Source organism: Achroia grisella, unplaced genomic scaffold (assembly GCF_030625045.1).
Source record: "Achroia grisella isolate CSIRO2021 unplaced genomic scaffold, CSIRO_AGI_Agris_v1 utg1245, whole genome shotgun sequence".
Classification (NCBI taxonomy): Eukaryota; Metazoa; Arthropoda; class Insecta; order Lepidoptera; family Pyralidae; genus Achroia; species Achroia grisella.
This window is the reverse complement of record NW_026712606.1, coordinates 2,277,742-2,296,599: the sequence shown is the minus strand read 5'-3', so window position 1 is coordinate 2,296,599 and position 18,858 is coordinate 2,277,742. Positions and strand designations below refer to the sequence as shown.

The following is an 18,858-nucleotide window of genomic DNA, read 5'->3' as shown; positions in this document are numbered from 1 at the left end:
CTATGTAGATAGTTATCTACGGCAACGTAGCTCCTAAAATAACAAATTGACCTATGCTTCTTGGATACTCTTTTTTGGGGTTCCACACTTAAAATTTTTAAATTTAATAACTTGGAACGAGATTTGCATTCTTGCAATAATACGTGGTGTTAAAGTAGTTTATTATATTCCGACGTCCACACCTAACTGTAGCTGTACATCGTACATACATAATGTACGGACGAATCTATTTGGGGAGCGCCCACGTAGCGTCGCCCGCATCATTGGTCATCGAGTCGCCCTGTCTACTACTTCGTCACTTTGATGACTAGAACGAAGTGGTCGCTCATTTCGCTCAATAGCCACCCTATTTACATACATTAGTGGCCAGCCAGTGGTCGAAATTCGATCATAATTAATTTTAATTATTAGTAATAAGTTTAATTAAACATTTTTTATTATTATGTTTGATATTCTGTAAGAGTCAAAATAAAAATAAGTCAAATAATTATTATTATAGAAGTCGGGACGGACCGCTAGTGTTAAATAAAACTGCATATAATTTTGGGTCGTTTATTTCATTTGAAATTTATTGCCTCATGTATAATGTCATTACTCTTGAGGTTCGCCAGGTACTGTCAAGTCAAACTCGTTTTTACTGCACTATTATTTACTTATTTATAAATCGGTGGTCAAGACGATCAATTGGGATGCTTATCTTGCGTGTATACGTTGCCTAGTCCTTTTTTAGAAGAAGCTGGACCTGAAACAATGAAAATAAAAATTATTAAAGTATACAAGACGCTCATAAGGTAGGCCTCATTGCTAGCAATGTTTCATGCGTTCCTTCCTGGAAACCATCGTTGTTAATTCCCGGTAAACTCGCCACGATGAGCTAACTGACCTGACTTCATGTTCATCTCTGTTAATATCCTACACTGGTGTCCTGTCAGTGCATGCTCTCAGTTAGGCAGGGGCATCATTTTATATCATCCAAGTTAAAAAACTTAAAAAAAAAACTACGTTGCAATTGTTATTACGTAACTCGACGATTGCTATGTAAAAGTTATTTATTGTGTAGCAGTCAATGCTAATTGCGGTTTGCAGCGACCATATTTGAATTTACGGCGACAGCGTGTGCATAAGATATTCTAAACGCGCGCCGGGTTTCAGCTGCCGATACTATTCGTGGCTACCTATCGTAAAACTGTGCGGAAATTAATTTTTTTGTTTGCATGCAGTTTGCAACTGTTGAAGAGGTGTATGTATGTGTATTACTTATTCTATTTGTTAAAAGAGTCGAAGCATAATTGTTACGAATATATTTTTTAAGAATCATCTAATGATTGATTTTGGCCGGAAACCATTGAAAGATGATTTTTTCTTTTGGTGGGTTCCCGCCAGCGACTATGGTACTACGATATACTGAGGATGAAATCAGCTCAATTAACCCAAGGGAATGCACTATTATACATTCAAACTAATTGGGAAATAATTTGTACAATTTTATAATTTTAGTGTGTAATGACACAAAACATTCGCTGATAATTCCTGTATTCTGTGTTCATATATTCATATCCATAAGTAAACAAATCTGTATTATATCTATAATATATTAATAGTGTTCCGGGGTAATTACGTGAGTTTAGATATTCTATAAGCAAATGTTAGCTCTGTTTATAAACAGAGCCAATGTTGGCAGCTTCACTGGAAGCTGCGAGAACAGTCTACTTCAGTTCTCATTTCCTGGAAACATCGTCGTAACACGTATAAAATATTATTGAAATGTTCCAAGTTCGATATCCAATACCTAGCCTGCCAAATGCAACACTTCGCTTCGTCTGGCTCGGTATTATTATTTCGCCAGTTGACGCTTGCGCCTTTTAATGACGCGATACAAACACATTAAATCACTCGCTGTCAGTTTATGGGTCGTTTATACTAAGTATAATTTTATTAGGCAATATTTTATTATGTTATTATCGCACTTTATTTATTTAGGGAATGAAGAATAACAACCACCACTACATCTAGAAATAGATTTTTGTCTAATTTATCATCAAAATGAGTTTAGCCGTATAACCGATTAACCACATATAAGAAAAAATACTTTGTATTTTACAAACTTTCATCTTCTATTTTCAATAATTATGCATTGATTCGTAGAATTTCGTATTTTTAATAGCTCAGTAGGTGTTTTCGTCTGTATGTTGATTAGAGTCAATTACAATTGCTAATTTTCTCGCGTACTTTTTTAGCAACTAATAACATCAGTAGAGGTAGGTAAGGTAATAAAATTATCTACATATACTGAACGAGAAATAAGAAAAACGGAATAATTAATCTCAACTACTTAGTACTACAAGAAAAGTATTTGTAGGTTGTAGGTACTACGTGTTCTCTAACACCTATAAGTATTTTGGTATACATTCTTTATAATAATAAATCATCTTTTAAATTGTATAGTTGCTTACAATTGGATTGGAATTAGTATCTTATATGTATGTTTATTTTTTTTTAAATATAAAGTAGTATGATAGTGGATAATTTAATATTTTTTTGTATTCATAGGTACTTACATGTTTTAATTTGTTTAAATTAATGTTATATACAATATGTATACATGTAAATTTATATTACTTGTTACAATGTTTTTCTCCATCGTTTACAAACATTTAAGGTATGAATAAGCATGCAGCAATAAATATATTGACATCAAGTTTTACGCCGTGAATTTTAAAGACGTTTGCCATAAAGCCACGGATTACTTCCGGACGCCGAAAGGAAAGGAGATACACGAGCAAATTCAATATTCAATACACGGGCCTGATATTCACAACCTCTCTGTTCCCATGCTGTTTATTATCAAATGCAAATCAAAGGAACCAATTTTGGTCAGCACGTATACTAAAGTGCATTAATGTTTCTTAGAATTCAATAACTTGAGATACCTACATACTTGTAGGAATGATATATAGGATACTTGTAGGAAGACCACACATACGATTTTTACCATTAATTGTATCTGCACTACTGAACGTAAGGTCTATTCCGAACTATCATAATCCTGCATTACTACATTAAAATGCGTTGCATGAAGTCATCAATGGACTAGAGTAGTGGTTCCCAAATAGTTTTCGCTATGTACTACTTCAAAAAAGACCTCATACCTTGCCTACCCCTTATAGCGATCACTCTAATATCGTAAATGTGAAAGTTTGTGAGTGTGTATGTATGTTTGTTTTACTGATAGACGCACGTACCCCTTGATGTATCTTCACGTACCCCTGGGGGTACGCGAATTGTAATTGTAATTGTAATTGGGAAACACCGTACTAGGGTAACAGGGGTGTGTGTTATATTTCATTGTAGCTGGACGCAGGGGTGCCAACATTAAATCATTTAGCCTCTATCTGTTCCGACCGCCTCAGGGATCTAGCGATTTAGAATAGAATATAATAGTCTTAATAGTAAACTTAATATTGCTTATATTAAGTTCATTAATAAGATAATTTCTTTTGAATAGTCTTGAAAACACCAAGAAACTTGCGTGTTGCTCTTTTAAACAAATGGATAATCATACTTCACATTTTGTGCAAATACAAACTGCTAAATAGCAAGATTGACAATCTATACCTACATATAAATAAAACTGGAGTGTCTGTAATATTGAAACAACCGTTTTTTACTACGTGCATATATGTAAATATAAATAAATTACATACACCAACATAACATTTTTTACAATTTTTGTTTGTTTGTCTGTCTGTTCATGCTAATATCTGAAATGGCTGCACCGATTTTGACGGGACTGATGACGGGATTTATGGGTAGCTGATGTAATAAGGAGTAACCTAGGCTACTTTTATTTTACAAAAATAATGTTAAATTCCACGTGGACGAAGTTGCGGGAACAGCTAGTAGTAAATAAATAGTAATAATTACCAGTGCAGACTAGTCTCTACAAATAACACCTAATTAGGACACCGCCTTACTTCGACGGTCGCGGTTTCGATCGGTTTCGGTCCTCGATTGTTTGTATCGGCTGTATACAAAAAATGTATTAAAGTATCTCTTTCAGTTGTTTAGTATTTTTAAAAATAGTTTTTGGCACTATATGAATTAGTCTTAGTTATTATTTTTATTTATCGGGCACCCTAGCTTTGCGGATATGGTCGATACTGCTGATTCTATCACGAAACGGAACTCTGAACATAATCCTGCAATTATCACGCGTTTATTGCTGTGTGAAACGTATAGAGATATTTATTTTATGTACATAAAATTTATTATTGGCTAAAAAGAAATACTAGCATTTGATTTAACTTTACGCCTCGTCTAATTATCTACTCGTAGAAAACTAAAGCAATCTTTAAGTTAATCGATTTGCACGTCATCGGTTCATCCATTTCATATTTACGATCGGTCTCTAAATTCAAGTATAATTGATGGAATCTATTATTGACTGCGCAAACGCCTTGTGAAAGGAAGCTTTTGGGCCATTTCCTGGCGCGGAGTGAAATGGGGCCGGGCGTGACGCACGTTTTTACCTCTACATCCGTTCCTAAGATGAAGATTTTTTATAGATGCATATTATTCAGATGTACATAGTACCTACCATCGTAAGCGTCAAAAATATACATTTAGATAGAGAAATCTACATCTACCATTCAATATACATACGTGAGACTTCTTACTTTTATTGTTTCTACCTTGTGATACTTGTATCTATATGTACATCTGATTACATATCTGTAATTAGTAATTCGGCGAGATAATTATTACTGTTAGTTTATTGTTGATAGCAAGAATAATAGAATAGAAGATATTTACATATTTTTTTTAAAGTATATATACGATATAGATGGATATAGAGTTTGGTTTATTAGATATTTTATATAAAAAATGGATACTCTTAAATGTCAAATGTAGTGGTGTAGGTACTTACGTGTGTTATGAATATAACATTACGTATAAAATCCTTTTCCTATATCTGCCGACTTTTAAAAGTATTTATGGCATAAATTAGGTCAAACGTTTATACGAGACCATTGTTAACTTGAAAGGTATAAATATATACCTATATGAATCTTATCACGTAATACGATCTTAACAGTTCTCAAAAGTAATCATCTAACTGTTCTAGAATTTTCTGAGAAGAGATTTTTTCTCAGTCAACAATCTTTACGAATATATGATAACTACTTAGCTGTTCATCGCGACTACTTATGCACAAATTTTTACCTTTCTACAGTATTTATTGTAATAAAATATGTTCGTCCTCGTATATAAATCTACATATTAAATTTCATTAATATCTGTTCAGTCATTTAGTCGTGAAACGATAACAGATACACACATTGCATTTATAATACTTCTATAGCTTTAACCGTTTTTATTATGTGAGGTTGGGGTAAGAACACATTATCACTTCTTATCATACTTAGCTTTGTCGTCTATAACACTGCATATTTACAGCGGTTAAGAAAAGAAAATATTAACCATTGGGCCATTTTCTGTCAGAATAATATATTCTATCCATCGTGGTAAAAGTAGAGTAAATCCTTCTCATGAATATTTCTCTCGGCAGTGGAATATAATAGCTTGTTATAATGATGATGATGATCATCATAGATTTAATAGATATGTGACGTTCTCTTGAGTTAAGGCCGGTTGGTGTTTCTTCTTATCGAAATCCAATTTCATTAAGATTGGTTGAAATATGTAGGTAGAACTTTCAAACAAAATGCTCACTTTCACATTTATTCGTATAGTTTGTAAATAAAAGACATAGGTGCGCATCGTCAAGAGTAAATAGTGTGCAATAGTCGTGGGATATGAATAAAGGATCGGCGGTGGTCTCCAGTGCGATCACCTGATTTCGGGGTATTGACGCGTTTCCATTGTTAGAATTCAACATGGAGATATCAACATTAAATTTGTCTATATATATTTATAGGTACTGTTTAAATATATTTTGGTATGCCTATAAATCTATCTTGGATATATGATTGATAATAGAATATATCATGTGTTAAATATTGCGAAAACGGCTCATCCGTTTTTTTACTCGTGATTTTTATAGATACCATATTATTATAGTAGATATATAATGTCAATTACATAAGCCTCAAACTTAGTCATTTATTTTGAAATTAGACAAGGAATAATGGAATTACGAAATTTAAACCCGAGGTACCAAACGGTTTGTAACGTACATATTCATGTAAGTGTAGGTATAGGACTAGGACTAGGACGAGAACGGAGAGCTAAGTTTGTAATAGACGTCTTCAAGACTTCGATGTAGTTTTATGAAAATTACAGTGTTTACAATATATATTATTTTAAATTATATGTACACAATGTAGCTACTTTAATCAAAGGATAGATCGTAAATGTTCACACGAATGAATTCCCAAACTGTACCAAGAGCTGAAAGTTTATCAGGTTTAACACGGGTTATTTATTTAATTATGTTAGTAAAAATATTAAAATAATATTTTTATTTACAAAGCATTTTTATATAAAAATGTAATGGAAACAAAGTTTTCCAGTCAGATATGTAAACTACAGCTGCACTCTAGTCCGGTCACGTTGAACGTGAGCACGGCGCGGTCATTTGATTGTTGTTACTACTTTTACTATGGATTCTTTAACAATAAAACCAACCATAATTTATTTAAACATAACTATATGTCATGTTTAAAGAAGTGTCAATTCACTTTATATTGTAAATGAGAAATATTCTAGCGAATAAAAATAAAAATATTTTTAAACAAATACATTTGACATAACTATTTTTAATAGTATTTTTTTATTATAAACGAACATTTGAATAACTTAGATTTTGATGGAATTCTAAGTAGAATTCCATCAAAATCTAAGTTATTCAAATGTCCGCCACATTTAAAATACTGTACTAGTATAACATCAAGTAGTCTACAGAATTAAGTCATTTAATATATCTAATATTTTTTTTCCCGTAAACACATATTTAAATGAAACTTATAGATTTTAATGTTATGTAAGATTCTACGATCTATCTCCTATATCAAAGCTTACACTTCATATAGACTAGACCGTTTCATTCGACATGCTATCCTATACGTAATCATCTACGTGACTATATGAGACTAATGTTCTCTGCGTGTTTACGTGAATGCTAGTTTAGCGGACTGTTCTGAGAAATTTTTTGACCTGACACCCACGCTTACTTTTTATGATTGTGTGAATCTCTCGCATCACCAGTATATATATACATAACTTTTTCATAAACGCTTACATTTTTGCAACTTTTTCTATTTATAACTGGAAGGAAGCATAAAACACCGAATATACGAAAACTGTTGTTTTGCGTTTTCGTGGAAAATTCCAAGTTCTTTTGCTTAGTACAAATGCATAGGTAAGGTATACACAATACCTATGTAATATTGAATATTTTTAAAGATAATATATATGTGGTTATAAATTTCGCGTAGAATAGCACATTGCTATCAATATACTAAAATGATTAATCCATTGATTGCTTTATTTTGATTGTAATAAATAACTCTGTTCATTCATTTTGATCAATGTAACTGAACCAAAAGCAATGATTGCTAGAATTTTTATCTATACGCGATAACCTCAGAAACAACTTACCTAATTAATTTAAGTGGAAAATAAATGTATTGTGGTTAGTTATACTTAAAATTTTGTGCTCTCTATTTCAAAGAAAAAAGTCAGCTAGTGCTTAATGTAGATACCGAATATTATAATTTCAAATAATAATTATGGTTTTCCCAATTTCTCCAATAGCATAAGCGAAGAAAGGTAACTGTCAGCAAGGACCATTAAGGTAATAAATGCAGTTTAGAACTGCATAAAACTGCGTAAAAGTAGTATTTATAAACCATTTACATACGTAAATGGTTTATAAATACTACTCATGCCGTCAATTTAAATCTGTTATAAACGAGAATTGCATGTAGCTGCTCTATGTAGAGCGCATGTAGAACTCTATTCCGTGACTCTACCACATTCTAAAATTCTAAACACTGTACACTAGGCTTATATTTTTCTTCGTAAGTAAAAAATTTAAAAAAATACTTGTTTTCTCGGACTACTCTAATGCTTTTGGCCGTAGTTGGTCTTTACAGCTTCATCAGATGATAGGGGGCGAGTGCAGATAGCACTTCAAATCGTGGATTTATGAAACGGCTGAAGGCCTACTCTGGCCTGACGAATACAACCTTGGTCTAAGGCACTGTTAGGGGTTCGAACCTCGGCGTCGTAATTTCGATCCCCGTTTGTATTGGGAGATCAATCGGAGAGGAGGGTAAAACTACTTGGTCGATTTTTTATATACAATTACATAAAAAAAATTAAATTAGAAAGAGATATCACCAGTAATTGTACCAGTTCAATGCCGGATGATTGGTAAACATAATAGAAAGTAAAAATGTAGTTCGCTTTTCGAAGTTAAATTAGATGTTATAATATATTTTTAGATGTTATAATATATTTTTAGCGGTGATTCTAATCAAGTAAGTTCAACAGCCCAATTCAATCGATGGGTTTATTAATTGTCAAAATTCGTTGTAAGCAGGAAGTGTTGGCCTTCCCGGCGGTACGAGTGAAGCCCTACGGGGCGGAAGCAGCAGCGGTCGACGTCTTGGCGACAAGCTTGCATTACAAATAACCCGCTTAATCAACGCACGTGCATTCTACACCTAGGGTCGATTACCTGTTCTTCCCAGTTATCCCGTGCGTTTCTATTCGTATTGATTAACAACATATTACTACTGTTATTCTTGAAAAGTATCGAAAATTCCATAATTCAGGCGAATAATAAGACATAACAACAACCCTTTCTCAATTCTAAAACCTTCAAAAAATCGTTTTTGTAATTTAAAATTAATAATAATCATTTGGTAATCGGTTATACAAAGGTTTAGTGGATGTGCAAATAAATTCTGAGCCGTTGATTTTATTTGTACGTCCACAAAACCTTATAGTATAACCGAATTGGTTGATGTGTACCAAATTTAACCCCATTGATTTCAATTATTTTAATTTTAAAATATAAATTTATTTATTTAATGGAATTACATTAGTGTAAGGAAATAACAATAATTCACAGACATACGAGTATAAAGGCGTTGACAAAACTTCTGTAGTGAACATTATTAACTGCGCTAGATTTTGATTACTTTAAAAACAGTTCTATATTTAAAATAAGTATCGTAAGTATCGTATTTAAAAATTCTGATTTCCAACTAAAACTAAAAGTTATAATACTAGACATGTAATAAACGTCTACTTCATATTTAGTTGGTTATGAAGTTTCCAAATATGATTTAACCTATTTCATAAAAAAAGAGATTATTAACAAAATATATCATAATACATTCACATATTATATTCATCTATTTTTGACCAGTAGTTCCAGAGTAGCCTATAACTTAATAGTAACATATAAACTTCATCAAATTCTTTAGGACTCAGTTTGATTTTTATGTCATAGTACTGTATGTAGTCCAAAGATATTTGATAACTATCCAGAATTTTTCACATTGTATTAAAATTAAATTTTTGATTGATACTTTAATGAGAATGTGATTGCCGTATGATATACTAGCTGTGTCCACGGTTTCACCCGCGTGAAATTTATAGGCTATGTGTTATTCTGATGTACAAGCTATATCACTGTAAAGTTTCAACAAAATCCGTTCAGTAGTTTCTGCGTATAGATAGAGTAACAAACATCCATCCATACTCACAAACTTTCGCATTTATATTATTAATAATTAATAAGATGTACACATTATATGATTTCTCAAGTTATTTATTATAGAAAGTTTCAGATGCCTTGATATACTATGCAACAGTACATTATTAAAGCGCTGGAAAGTGATTGCGTATTGCAACATAGTATGTTAACAATATGTACTTCAGGATAACGAGGTTACGATAGGTCCATTAAAATTTGAGCGGCATCCTACACACGTGACGGAATCCTCGGCCTCGATTACGACGAGGACGAATCTGACCCACCTCAGAGCAATTGTTTGTCCACTACGTATATTTATCATGGACTGAATATTTTATTACTAGTACCTACTTCTTAGTTATGATAAGATGTTATTGGGATGGAGATGGATGTAAGTAATAGGTTGTAGGTTGTAGTGGCCTCATTTCTAGTAAAGTACTCTGTGAATATGAATTCCCCACGATAGAATAAGTAACCTGTTACTTTATCCTAATATAAACGATTCATCAACTATGTGAATGATATAATTTATATGTAAAAGAAGGTAGAAATTGCTGAATCTCCACCTACGCAACTTCAAATAAAAGAATAGAGGCAAGACGATGATGATATACGATTTGCACATGATAAATAAAGACAAATGATCCTAAAATATACTAGATACGATGTTGATTAAAAAAAGACAGAGTTGGCAACACTTGTGTATCGAATAGACGTTACAGATGAAGAGTTTATTGCTAAAATGACCTCTGGGAGATGCCGATCGAAAATAAATAAGAAACGGGCACGGGCGCCAGACAACGGCTACCAGTGCGAGACAGTATTTTAAACTTGTCTGGCATCACGCCAGAGAGATCTTCGAGACTCAGCAACGTTAATGAGAGTTATGACCGTGTAAACATTCCTTTTTCGGAACCGCTTTGTGAAGGTTACGCACTCCATCCGAAAAGCGAACGAGTACAGTGAAGGCGTTCAGGAATGCTTTTGGTTTCATTGCAACCGTGCCGGTACGGTTCGTGAAAATTATACAATGCTATAGATACATGCAGCTCCCTCTAAAGTGTTATGTGCTGTAGACAGAATTTATTAACAAACGCTGGTTCATTTTCTGAGAATATGATCTATTAATTCTATCACGATTCGTAGAAATGAGCGTTGTAGTCGTAAAATACTAAATAGTAGTAGGTATAATATCTATCCCTAAAATACTTCGTGGTAATTAATGACTTCGAATCTCTGCTCACCAATAGTGCGTGCTAAAGATAATATGACTAGACTAGACTCGCCCACTGCTACGTTGGATTAAAACATGTTTAGTGAATTGACTGTCAGTAAAATGTTTTATTTTTTACGTTACAGATTTTTCCATCTATCTGCTTCAAATATTTAACTAATAATATATAAACCAACAGCGAAATAGGATATTTAGCTGAAATTATTTAGTAATGTATAAACATACCAAGGAGTGCATCTTTGCCAACGTGTATATTGCAATAGATGTGATGATCGGTGGGTGTTGGTGGTTCGCATGGAGGTTCGCCGCCCGCTTCCATCAGCTTTATCTTCGCTGTTAGGTCCTTCATGTCTGTAAGAAATAATAAGAAATTGGATACGTAGTCGGTCTGATGAAAAATGGCAACGGTTGCGTATGTGAGCAGCATAATAATAATGACTGACCAATATCACGACGTTATGTGATACCCATGGTACCCATCGTGCATTGTTTTCGAGAGGATTCATTTGTCAATTATATTTTTACTCTGTAACTATGTACTGCAATAACTTCTACTATCTTTGAGTTCTTATAATATGAGATTAGGTATTCTTTCTCATTGATTTCTGACAGTACGTAGTACGCGCAGAGTAAAGAAGTAAGTTATTTCTCTGCTCTGTGCTAGTCCTATAGACGATGTAACTACAATATATGAAACTTGCTTGTATTCCTGGTATTTCTCTGATATATTTGGTTACAAATGAATCTAACAAACCTGTCTAAATTGTGTCTAATGATACTTCTAATTTAGGAATAGGCAATGCAATGAAAAAACCGTTAGCTATTGTTACGCGGGCGGTCCGCTACACGCCAGGTCAAAATTAGTAGCGCACATGTTCAAACAAACTTTATTGTTTACTTACACGAGGCCCGGCGCGCGCTAGTCGTCGTCGTGTGTTGGATCGTATGCCCGCCTAGATTTATTGCCGTACTAACAGAATATGATGAAAGATCTCATAACAAAAGATGTTTCCACTGTTTATGATCTTTAACGCCCACCTTTTTGGGTCAATAACGATTTTCACTTCATATAAATTTCACTGATGAGTGATTCTTATAAACAATCTTGTTTTCGTTCAATGTTTTGTTTAAAAGATGAGTATATAATAAAGTTAAATCGGATCCGAGAATTATTTTCAAGAAAATTCTTTTAAAACTACATATATCTAAAGGAGAATCATTAATTCCTCATCATTACACGTTATGATGAACCGAGTTGTAGATTAAAGAATAACAGTATTTCAGATTTTATATTTAGGAATTGTAGACGAAAACCAAAATAGTTCTTAGAAATAAAATCATTATTTCATTATGAAAATTTCTAAAACTCCTATTAATAATAATCTACTTTTTAACACAGTGCAATAAATACTTAATTTAGGTAATATATGCTTTGTGACGAGGTAGAATAAAGAAAACTGTGCGCTATCAACTTCCGAAAATATCTATTTAAAAATATTCTTATAGTGTCGTCGTTTGGGATAATGTGTAATAAATGCAGTACCGTCTACGTGGAGGTGATGATAATCGTCGGTCCTGAATAAATAAATCATCGAGGTAACGTTTATATTCTGAATGATGTAACATGATAAATATTATTCTTGTAGAGTTTGTAGAGGTAAGTATAAAATGTGGTTATTGTAGGATTATTAGGCCCGGTAATATTGTTTACATAAGTACATTAATAACGGGGTCGAATATGACGAGTCGTTCTCTAAAACTATAAAACATATTTTTTTACCTAAATGTTGTGATATGGATATCGATACTTAATATTTTCCTAATTAGACATAGACATTTCCTAATCTGCCGCCAAGCAGTAAGCTGTATTTTTATCTCAGAGTATAGCTGAGGTAGTAACATATCAAGATAGAACATCATTGTACTCTGAAATGGCAATGCATTCGTGGTTTCTCGGGTGTCACATGATAACGCGATGGTCGTAGTGCTGTTCATGTATATAGGCGACGCTGACCGCTTACCATCGGCTGATCCGTCAGCTTTATTGCTATTCTAATTATATAAAAAAATCTTTTCCATACGTGGCAAACTGGCTGTGTCGTGCAACAGTACCATTGCTTACTTGGATAAATAACAAGCCTGTCAACGTATGATAACATCGCTACTACTGTTTCCTGGTGCTGGCATTGTCAGAGGAACACTATATTAAAGAGGGCAAAATTTGTGTTTAGGACTACCTATTATTTATATTAAAACTACTTTACGTACGGGTAGAGTTGTCCCATTAAAATATTATGGAGTATAGTTGTTGTTTTTAAAATCATGAACAAGTAGCTTCGTGTAATATGTCTTCAATTTGCTCTATAGGGTCCAGTTTATAGTTTGCCTACGGGTTATAGTGAAGTCGTCTGGCTTGGTTGAGCAGCCTCGATTCACAAAGAAATCTAAGTCCTTTTGGCGTCAGTATTCATCAAACGGTTATCACGGAGCGTCTTAGCTCCTATTGATTAATTAATTGTATGCATACGTCTCATTTATAGTCGAAACACGTTTCGTAATATGGTAGTAGGATAATAATAGTTTAAGACTGACCGCTACAAAGGAAGATCAAGGAGCTTCTACTGTTGTGATCAGTTCTTCGCACTAAATGTGTAAAATCACACCATAAAAGTGCTTCCCTACACATACTTTTTGCCAGTGAGCTGAATTCCAACATACACAAGATTCACTTTTTTTAAAGATATTTTATGATATAAAAAAATGTAAATGTACTAGTTATTATCCTTACTTGTTCCTCAACTAAAGAACCTATCGGAACTAGATGGTAGAGTTAGTGATAAAAATATAAACGTATAAGTTTTCTATCTGAATATTTTTTTTACTAATAAATTTAGTTGCATTTTTTACATCAGTTAAGCAATAACAATAGTGTGTTTAAGTATATAATATATATAATTATATATAGGTAATTAATTTATTTACAAGATTTACACATATACACACTACTATATGTATGCTACAAATTTTTATATCGTATAAATTTGTGATAACTATTATAAAATTATGGAGTAACGAATATATTAATATAGGCTATTCGATCTAATTATGTTTGTTGTTTCCAATAACTGGATATTATTATATATATTATTATATATAATATCCAGTTATAGCCAGTCATTACAGATTTTTAGGATGTGGTAAAACTAATTATGACCCAGAGTAAGATTGGCATTTTATGTCTATACTTCACGGCCAACCATCGTAACAATGTTGTCGCTATGGAAGTCGTTCATTTAGTAAGAATTGGAGCTCATTTATATGATTATATGATATATCTATGTGTATATTAGAAATTATTAATTGTACTGAACTTCAGACAGCATAAGACACTTGATTATAATGTACTTCTTGTCCATGACTTTTCATTTGCAGAGAATTCAAATGTAGCGTATTAACTATGTAGTTTTGTTTACACCCTACCATGAAACTATATTATATGATAATCCATTCGCTAATCATTTCATAGTATAAAACAAAGTCGCTGTCGCTGTCTGTCCGTCCATTGGTATGCTTAAATCTTTAAAACTACTCAACGGATTTTGTAGCGGTTTTTTTAATAGAGTGATTCTTGAGGAAGGTTTATATATATAATATATGTACACCCGTGCGAAGCTGGGGCGAGTAGCTAGTTATTATTTAACGCAATTGCTAACAATTCTCAATTTAGCTCCACATTGATAGGTTTAAGATTTTGTATGAACAATTTTTTGTTTGAAGTTTGTTGTTTGCTACAAGCTATTTGGTAGGTGCGGTTCAGAGTTTTAACTTTTAATTGGGCCATATTACATAGTAGTTTTTAAGTTCTAAAATTAAAATTATTGACAACAGCAGTACGTAATGGATAACAAGGCATTTTGTAGAAACAATAGAATTGGTATATATCTGTCTGAGCTATCTGTATGTATTCTGTTAAGTTTCAACATTGATTGACAATAACATACAAACTTTAATATTTACGACATTAGTGGCATTTCTATCATAATACACAATAGAGGTAGAATAAATTAAACATCCATCCAACTAGTTGATGTACGTTTTGTTTGTTTTCGTTAGAAGTTTGATTGACTCGTCTGGCTCATGTTCTTTGATGTTCTTCATTATTAAAAGTACAGATTTCTTTGAATATTATTATTATAAATTTTAAATGGCACATGTAAATAATAAATGATACTCGCTTGTTACTAGGGCACCTCGTTATTAATTATTTTTAGTTTATTAAAGAATTAATTAGGTTGGAAAAAATATCTAACGCCAACTGTTATTTGCTGTTGGTTATTGTAGGGTCCTAAACTAAGGATCTTCTGAATTAAAAGGTAATCAACCTTTGTATGGACTGTAAATTAATGTAATAATTTAAATATAAACAATACTGTAATTTATTTAAATTATATATATATATATATATATTTATCTGCTGGCTACTCGCTCTTGTTTTTTGTACAATTAATAAGATGTTTTCCTACGACACAGTAGGGCCTATTTTAAGATGGACTTCTAATTTTGGACTTTCTAACTAATAATACATATACCTATGTATTTTTCACGCGGTTATGTATACAAACAGACAGAGACAAGAATTTAAAACTGTGGTTTCCCTTCCATTGGTCTAATATTTTTACCCATTATATTTTTATTGCAGACATTTTTTACGTATATCTAATAAGAATAAATAAGTATCACATTTGTCATTAACACGATTTAAGTAGAGACTTTACCCAAATTGTGTTGGCTCCCTTTTGATTAGGTACCTATAAATATACAGCCGTGGTCACGAAGTAAAAATACATTCTGTCACCAGTAGGTATATTAATAATATGGTGTCACCACTCATTTCCAACTCCGGTACATCGCAAAAAGCACAAATACACGAGTGTAAGAAAAATGAGGAAAACGCAAAGTAAAATCCTATGCTAGGTACGCTGGCTTAGGTAATAAGTAATAATCGTAGACTAAACCATCTGGTAGGCTAATCCTGTGTCCAGCGATTTAGATAGATAGATAGATAGATAGATAGAATATATATATACTTATTATATAATATACTTATTATATATAATATATACTTTATTTGCAACATACAGTAAAAAAGAAGCACAAACAATATAACAAAGGACACATGTATCGTTATAATAAGGGCGATTTAAAATCAGGGGTAGATTTGTTCTGAAGGAAGAAGGAATTCTTTAAGCTGTGATGGAATTCTAAAATAGATGAATCTTAATTTGTAATTGGAATGGCAACTGAGCTGACGAGCCCACCTGAGTAAGTAAGTGGTATGTAGCCTATACACTAACATGAACAGGACGACGGACATCACGTTATCATGTGACGTTGTCCGTAGACAAACAACTCACAGCTTATCCATTGTTATTCCGGAGGACTAAGGTGTGAAGTCTGTTAATCCGTAATTTTAATACTGTCATCCGAAATACATCTTGGAAAGCATGGTGATTGGCGGCTGAAATAGGTCAGACTGAGGTATCCACGCAGACGACTTTTTCAAAGTCTACCTCGTTAAATCTATACATATAAATAAAACTGAAGTGTCTGTTTGTAATATTGAAATAACCGAATTGATTTTTTTACTACATGCATATGAATATAAATTTTACATTTTTTGTCTGTCTTTTTGTTTGTTCCGGCTAATCTCTGAAATGGCTGAACCGATTTTGACGGGACTTTTATTGGCAGATAGCTGATGTAATAAAGAGTAACTTAGGCTACTTTTATTTTAGAAAATTTCTGTTAATTTAGAATAATAAAGTTAAATTCCACGCGTACGAACTGCACGCGGGTACAGCTAGTAACTTAATAATATTTAATACACATTCTTACCTGACTGAAGGGTCTGCTTGAGTATTTTCCATTGCCTAGCATGAGAAAGCGATAAATATAATACAACTATGAAGAAAACGATGCAGCCAGAAGCGGCTAGTATAACACTTAACGTTTGCAAGTCCCATTGGGTCACACGGTTGTCTCTCACTTCACTATCGTAGTCCGAGTATTCGTATTCATAATCACTAGGGTCACTATTGTCTGTGGTGTCATTGGTGGGTGCGAAGAAGGGCCATATATGTATTTGGTATAATGACTGGCAGATGGTGTCTCTGTGTAGCTCGCAGGGGAGTTGGACCACGAGGTGTTTGTCACATCGTGTGCAGGGCACGCATGCGCTTCGTTCACGATCCCACCAGGTAACTCTCCGCTCGCAACTGCTTCCCGCCCACGAATACCCGAATGCTAGTGTTGCGACCAGCAAACACAGCTTGGGTTTGTCACCTCGCATTACCTGTAATTTTATCGAGTTTTGTTAGTCTCTTAAATTTAAAATAAAAATAAATAAATAAATACCTATACCTACATCATTTTCATACAAGCATTAGCAATGTGTTTGTTCCTGTCAAAAATTGCAAGAGTAAAAAATGAAGATTAGTGTTACCACTGATAATGTATGTACTGTAATGAGGTTCCATATTCACCTTTGGCCCAATGAATGAACTACTAAATCCACTTTTAGACTCGTATTCACACAACGAATTTGCGCGCGCAATTAATAGAGCAGTCAAACTGATTGATTAAATGAACTGTGATAAAAATACAATTTAGAATATTTCTGAACATTCATTAATAAGTTGTTGAAAGACGTTAAAATTAATAGGAGATAACGGATTGGATTTATGGGGAGTAGTTCAAAATAACAAGTAAATGAGTATATAATTTGAGTTTCACTCCTAATAGGTACTAGCGAGCGTACACCGATAGCGCAACCGCTGTATTGAAAGGAGATCCAATATACAACCACATAAATAAAAAAAACTACTCATTTACTTATTTTCAACGTACATATATTTTATTCGTTCCTCTGCTATATTTAATTTCTCATTATATATTAGGTAGGCTTTTACTTCGGCTGCTATTCGTTATGGCGACAAATATAAAAGCAGGTAGTAGGTAAATACTAATTGTGATTCTAAGGTATAATTAAAAATATTGTGAATACATAAGTTCTGTAACGCACCTTTAGCAGCATTATGTTATTATAGTAATTAATTGGTAGTGGGTGTATATGTAGTAGTGGGTGATACATTTATTAAAATATTAATTGTCTTCCTCTATGCAAATAATTTAGGTAGATATTATCACAGAGTTATGATACATGTAAATGTGTTCTTTTCATATTTAATTTACCTATAAGAATATTTAAAGTTTTCAACGTTCTTTGATGTCCATGTTATTTATATTATGTAATACGACTGTGACTGAGGAAGTTGCTAACATTTCAGTGCCTAATGAAAATTAGGTGTTGAAAATGATATCTAATATTTATACTCTACCTTTAGAATTTTACATGAAATACTGGTCAAACGGCTCAAGTCATTGCGTAGGTAGATTTACTATCTTTTCAGTTAATATACCTTCATGTTTATTTACTTAACTGGAAATGTTGATTTTGGTATCTACTCAAGGTGGTAAAACTAACGCTATATATTCTGGATAATACTTGTGTCTATTTAGTTATTTATAACAATAATGTCGACTTACCTTACTGCTTATAATCATGTATATCGTTAAGTGTTTACGAAGGACCACATCTCAATAAATTATCAATTAGAAAGTGCACTTTCACTAATCACATTATCATTATATTCTTTGTATTTTATTCACTTCCGGACATCCATGATAAATCCATAAGTCGATAAAAAATGTTGGGGATTATAGCGTTATTTGCCGTAGAGTTTGTAGTTTAAAGTGGGTAGAGACGCGGCGCGTCGTCTCGCATGCGACGTGGAATAAGTCTGCGGTCATGCGGTGTGTTGCGCGGGCGTCGTGC

At 32.9% G+C, this 18,858-nt stretch overlaps 1 protein-coding gene across 1 annotated transcript; it reads right to left on the bottom strand.

The window, feature by feature from the left end:
* Nucleotides 1-550: 550 nt before the first annotated feature.
* Nucleotides 551-18,847, bottom strand: LOC131854798 (tumor necrosis factor receptor superfamily member wengen). The gene is made up of 4 exons (XM_059205959.1): nt 18,570-18,847; nt 16,860-17,316; nt 11,190-11,315; nt 551-742 (listed from the first exon to the last, which is right to left on the bottom strand). Exons 1-4 carry the CDS (start codon nt 18,585-18,587, stop codon nt 681-683), a joined length of 663 nt encoding a protein of 220 aa, XP_059061942.1. The 5' UTR covers nt 18,588-18,847; the 3' UTR covers nt 551-680.
* Nucleotides 18,848-18,858: the final 11 nt, after the last annotated feature.

Excerpts from the sequence above, each read along its gene's own strand:
- LOC131854798 (XM_059205959.1), bottom strand. Across the intron at positions 11,316-16,859 it reads CAAGCAGACCCTTCAGTCAG|ACATGAAGGACCTAACAGCG; the intron begins GTAAGAATGTGT and ends TATTTCTTACAG. Across the intron at positions 743-11,189 it reads TGGCAAAGATGCACTCCTTG|GTCCAGCTTCTTCTAAAAAA; the intron begins GTATGTTTATAC and ends TCATTGTTTCAG.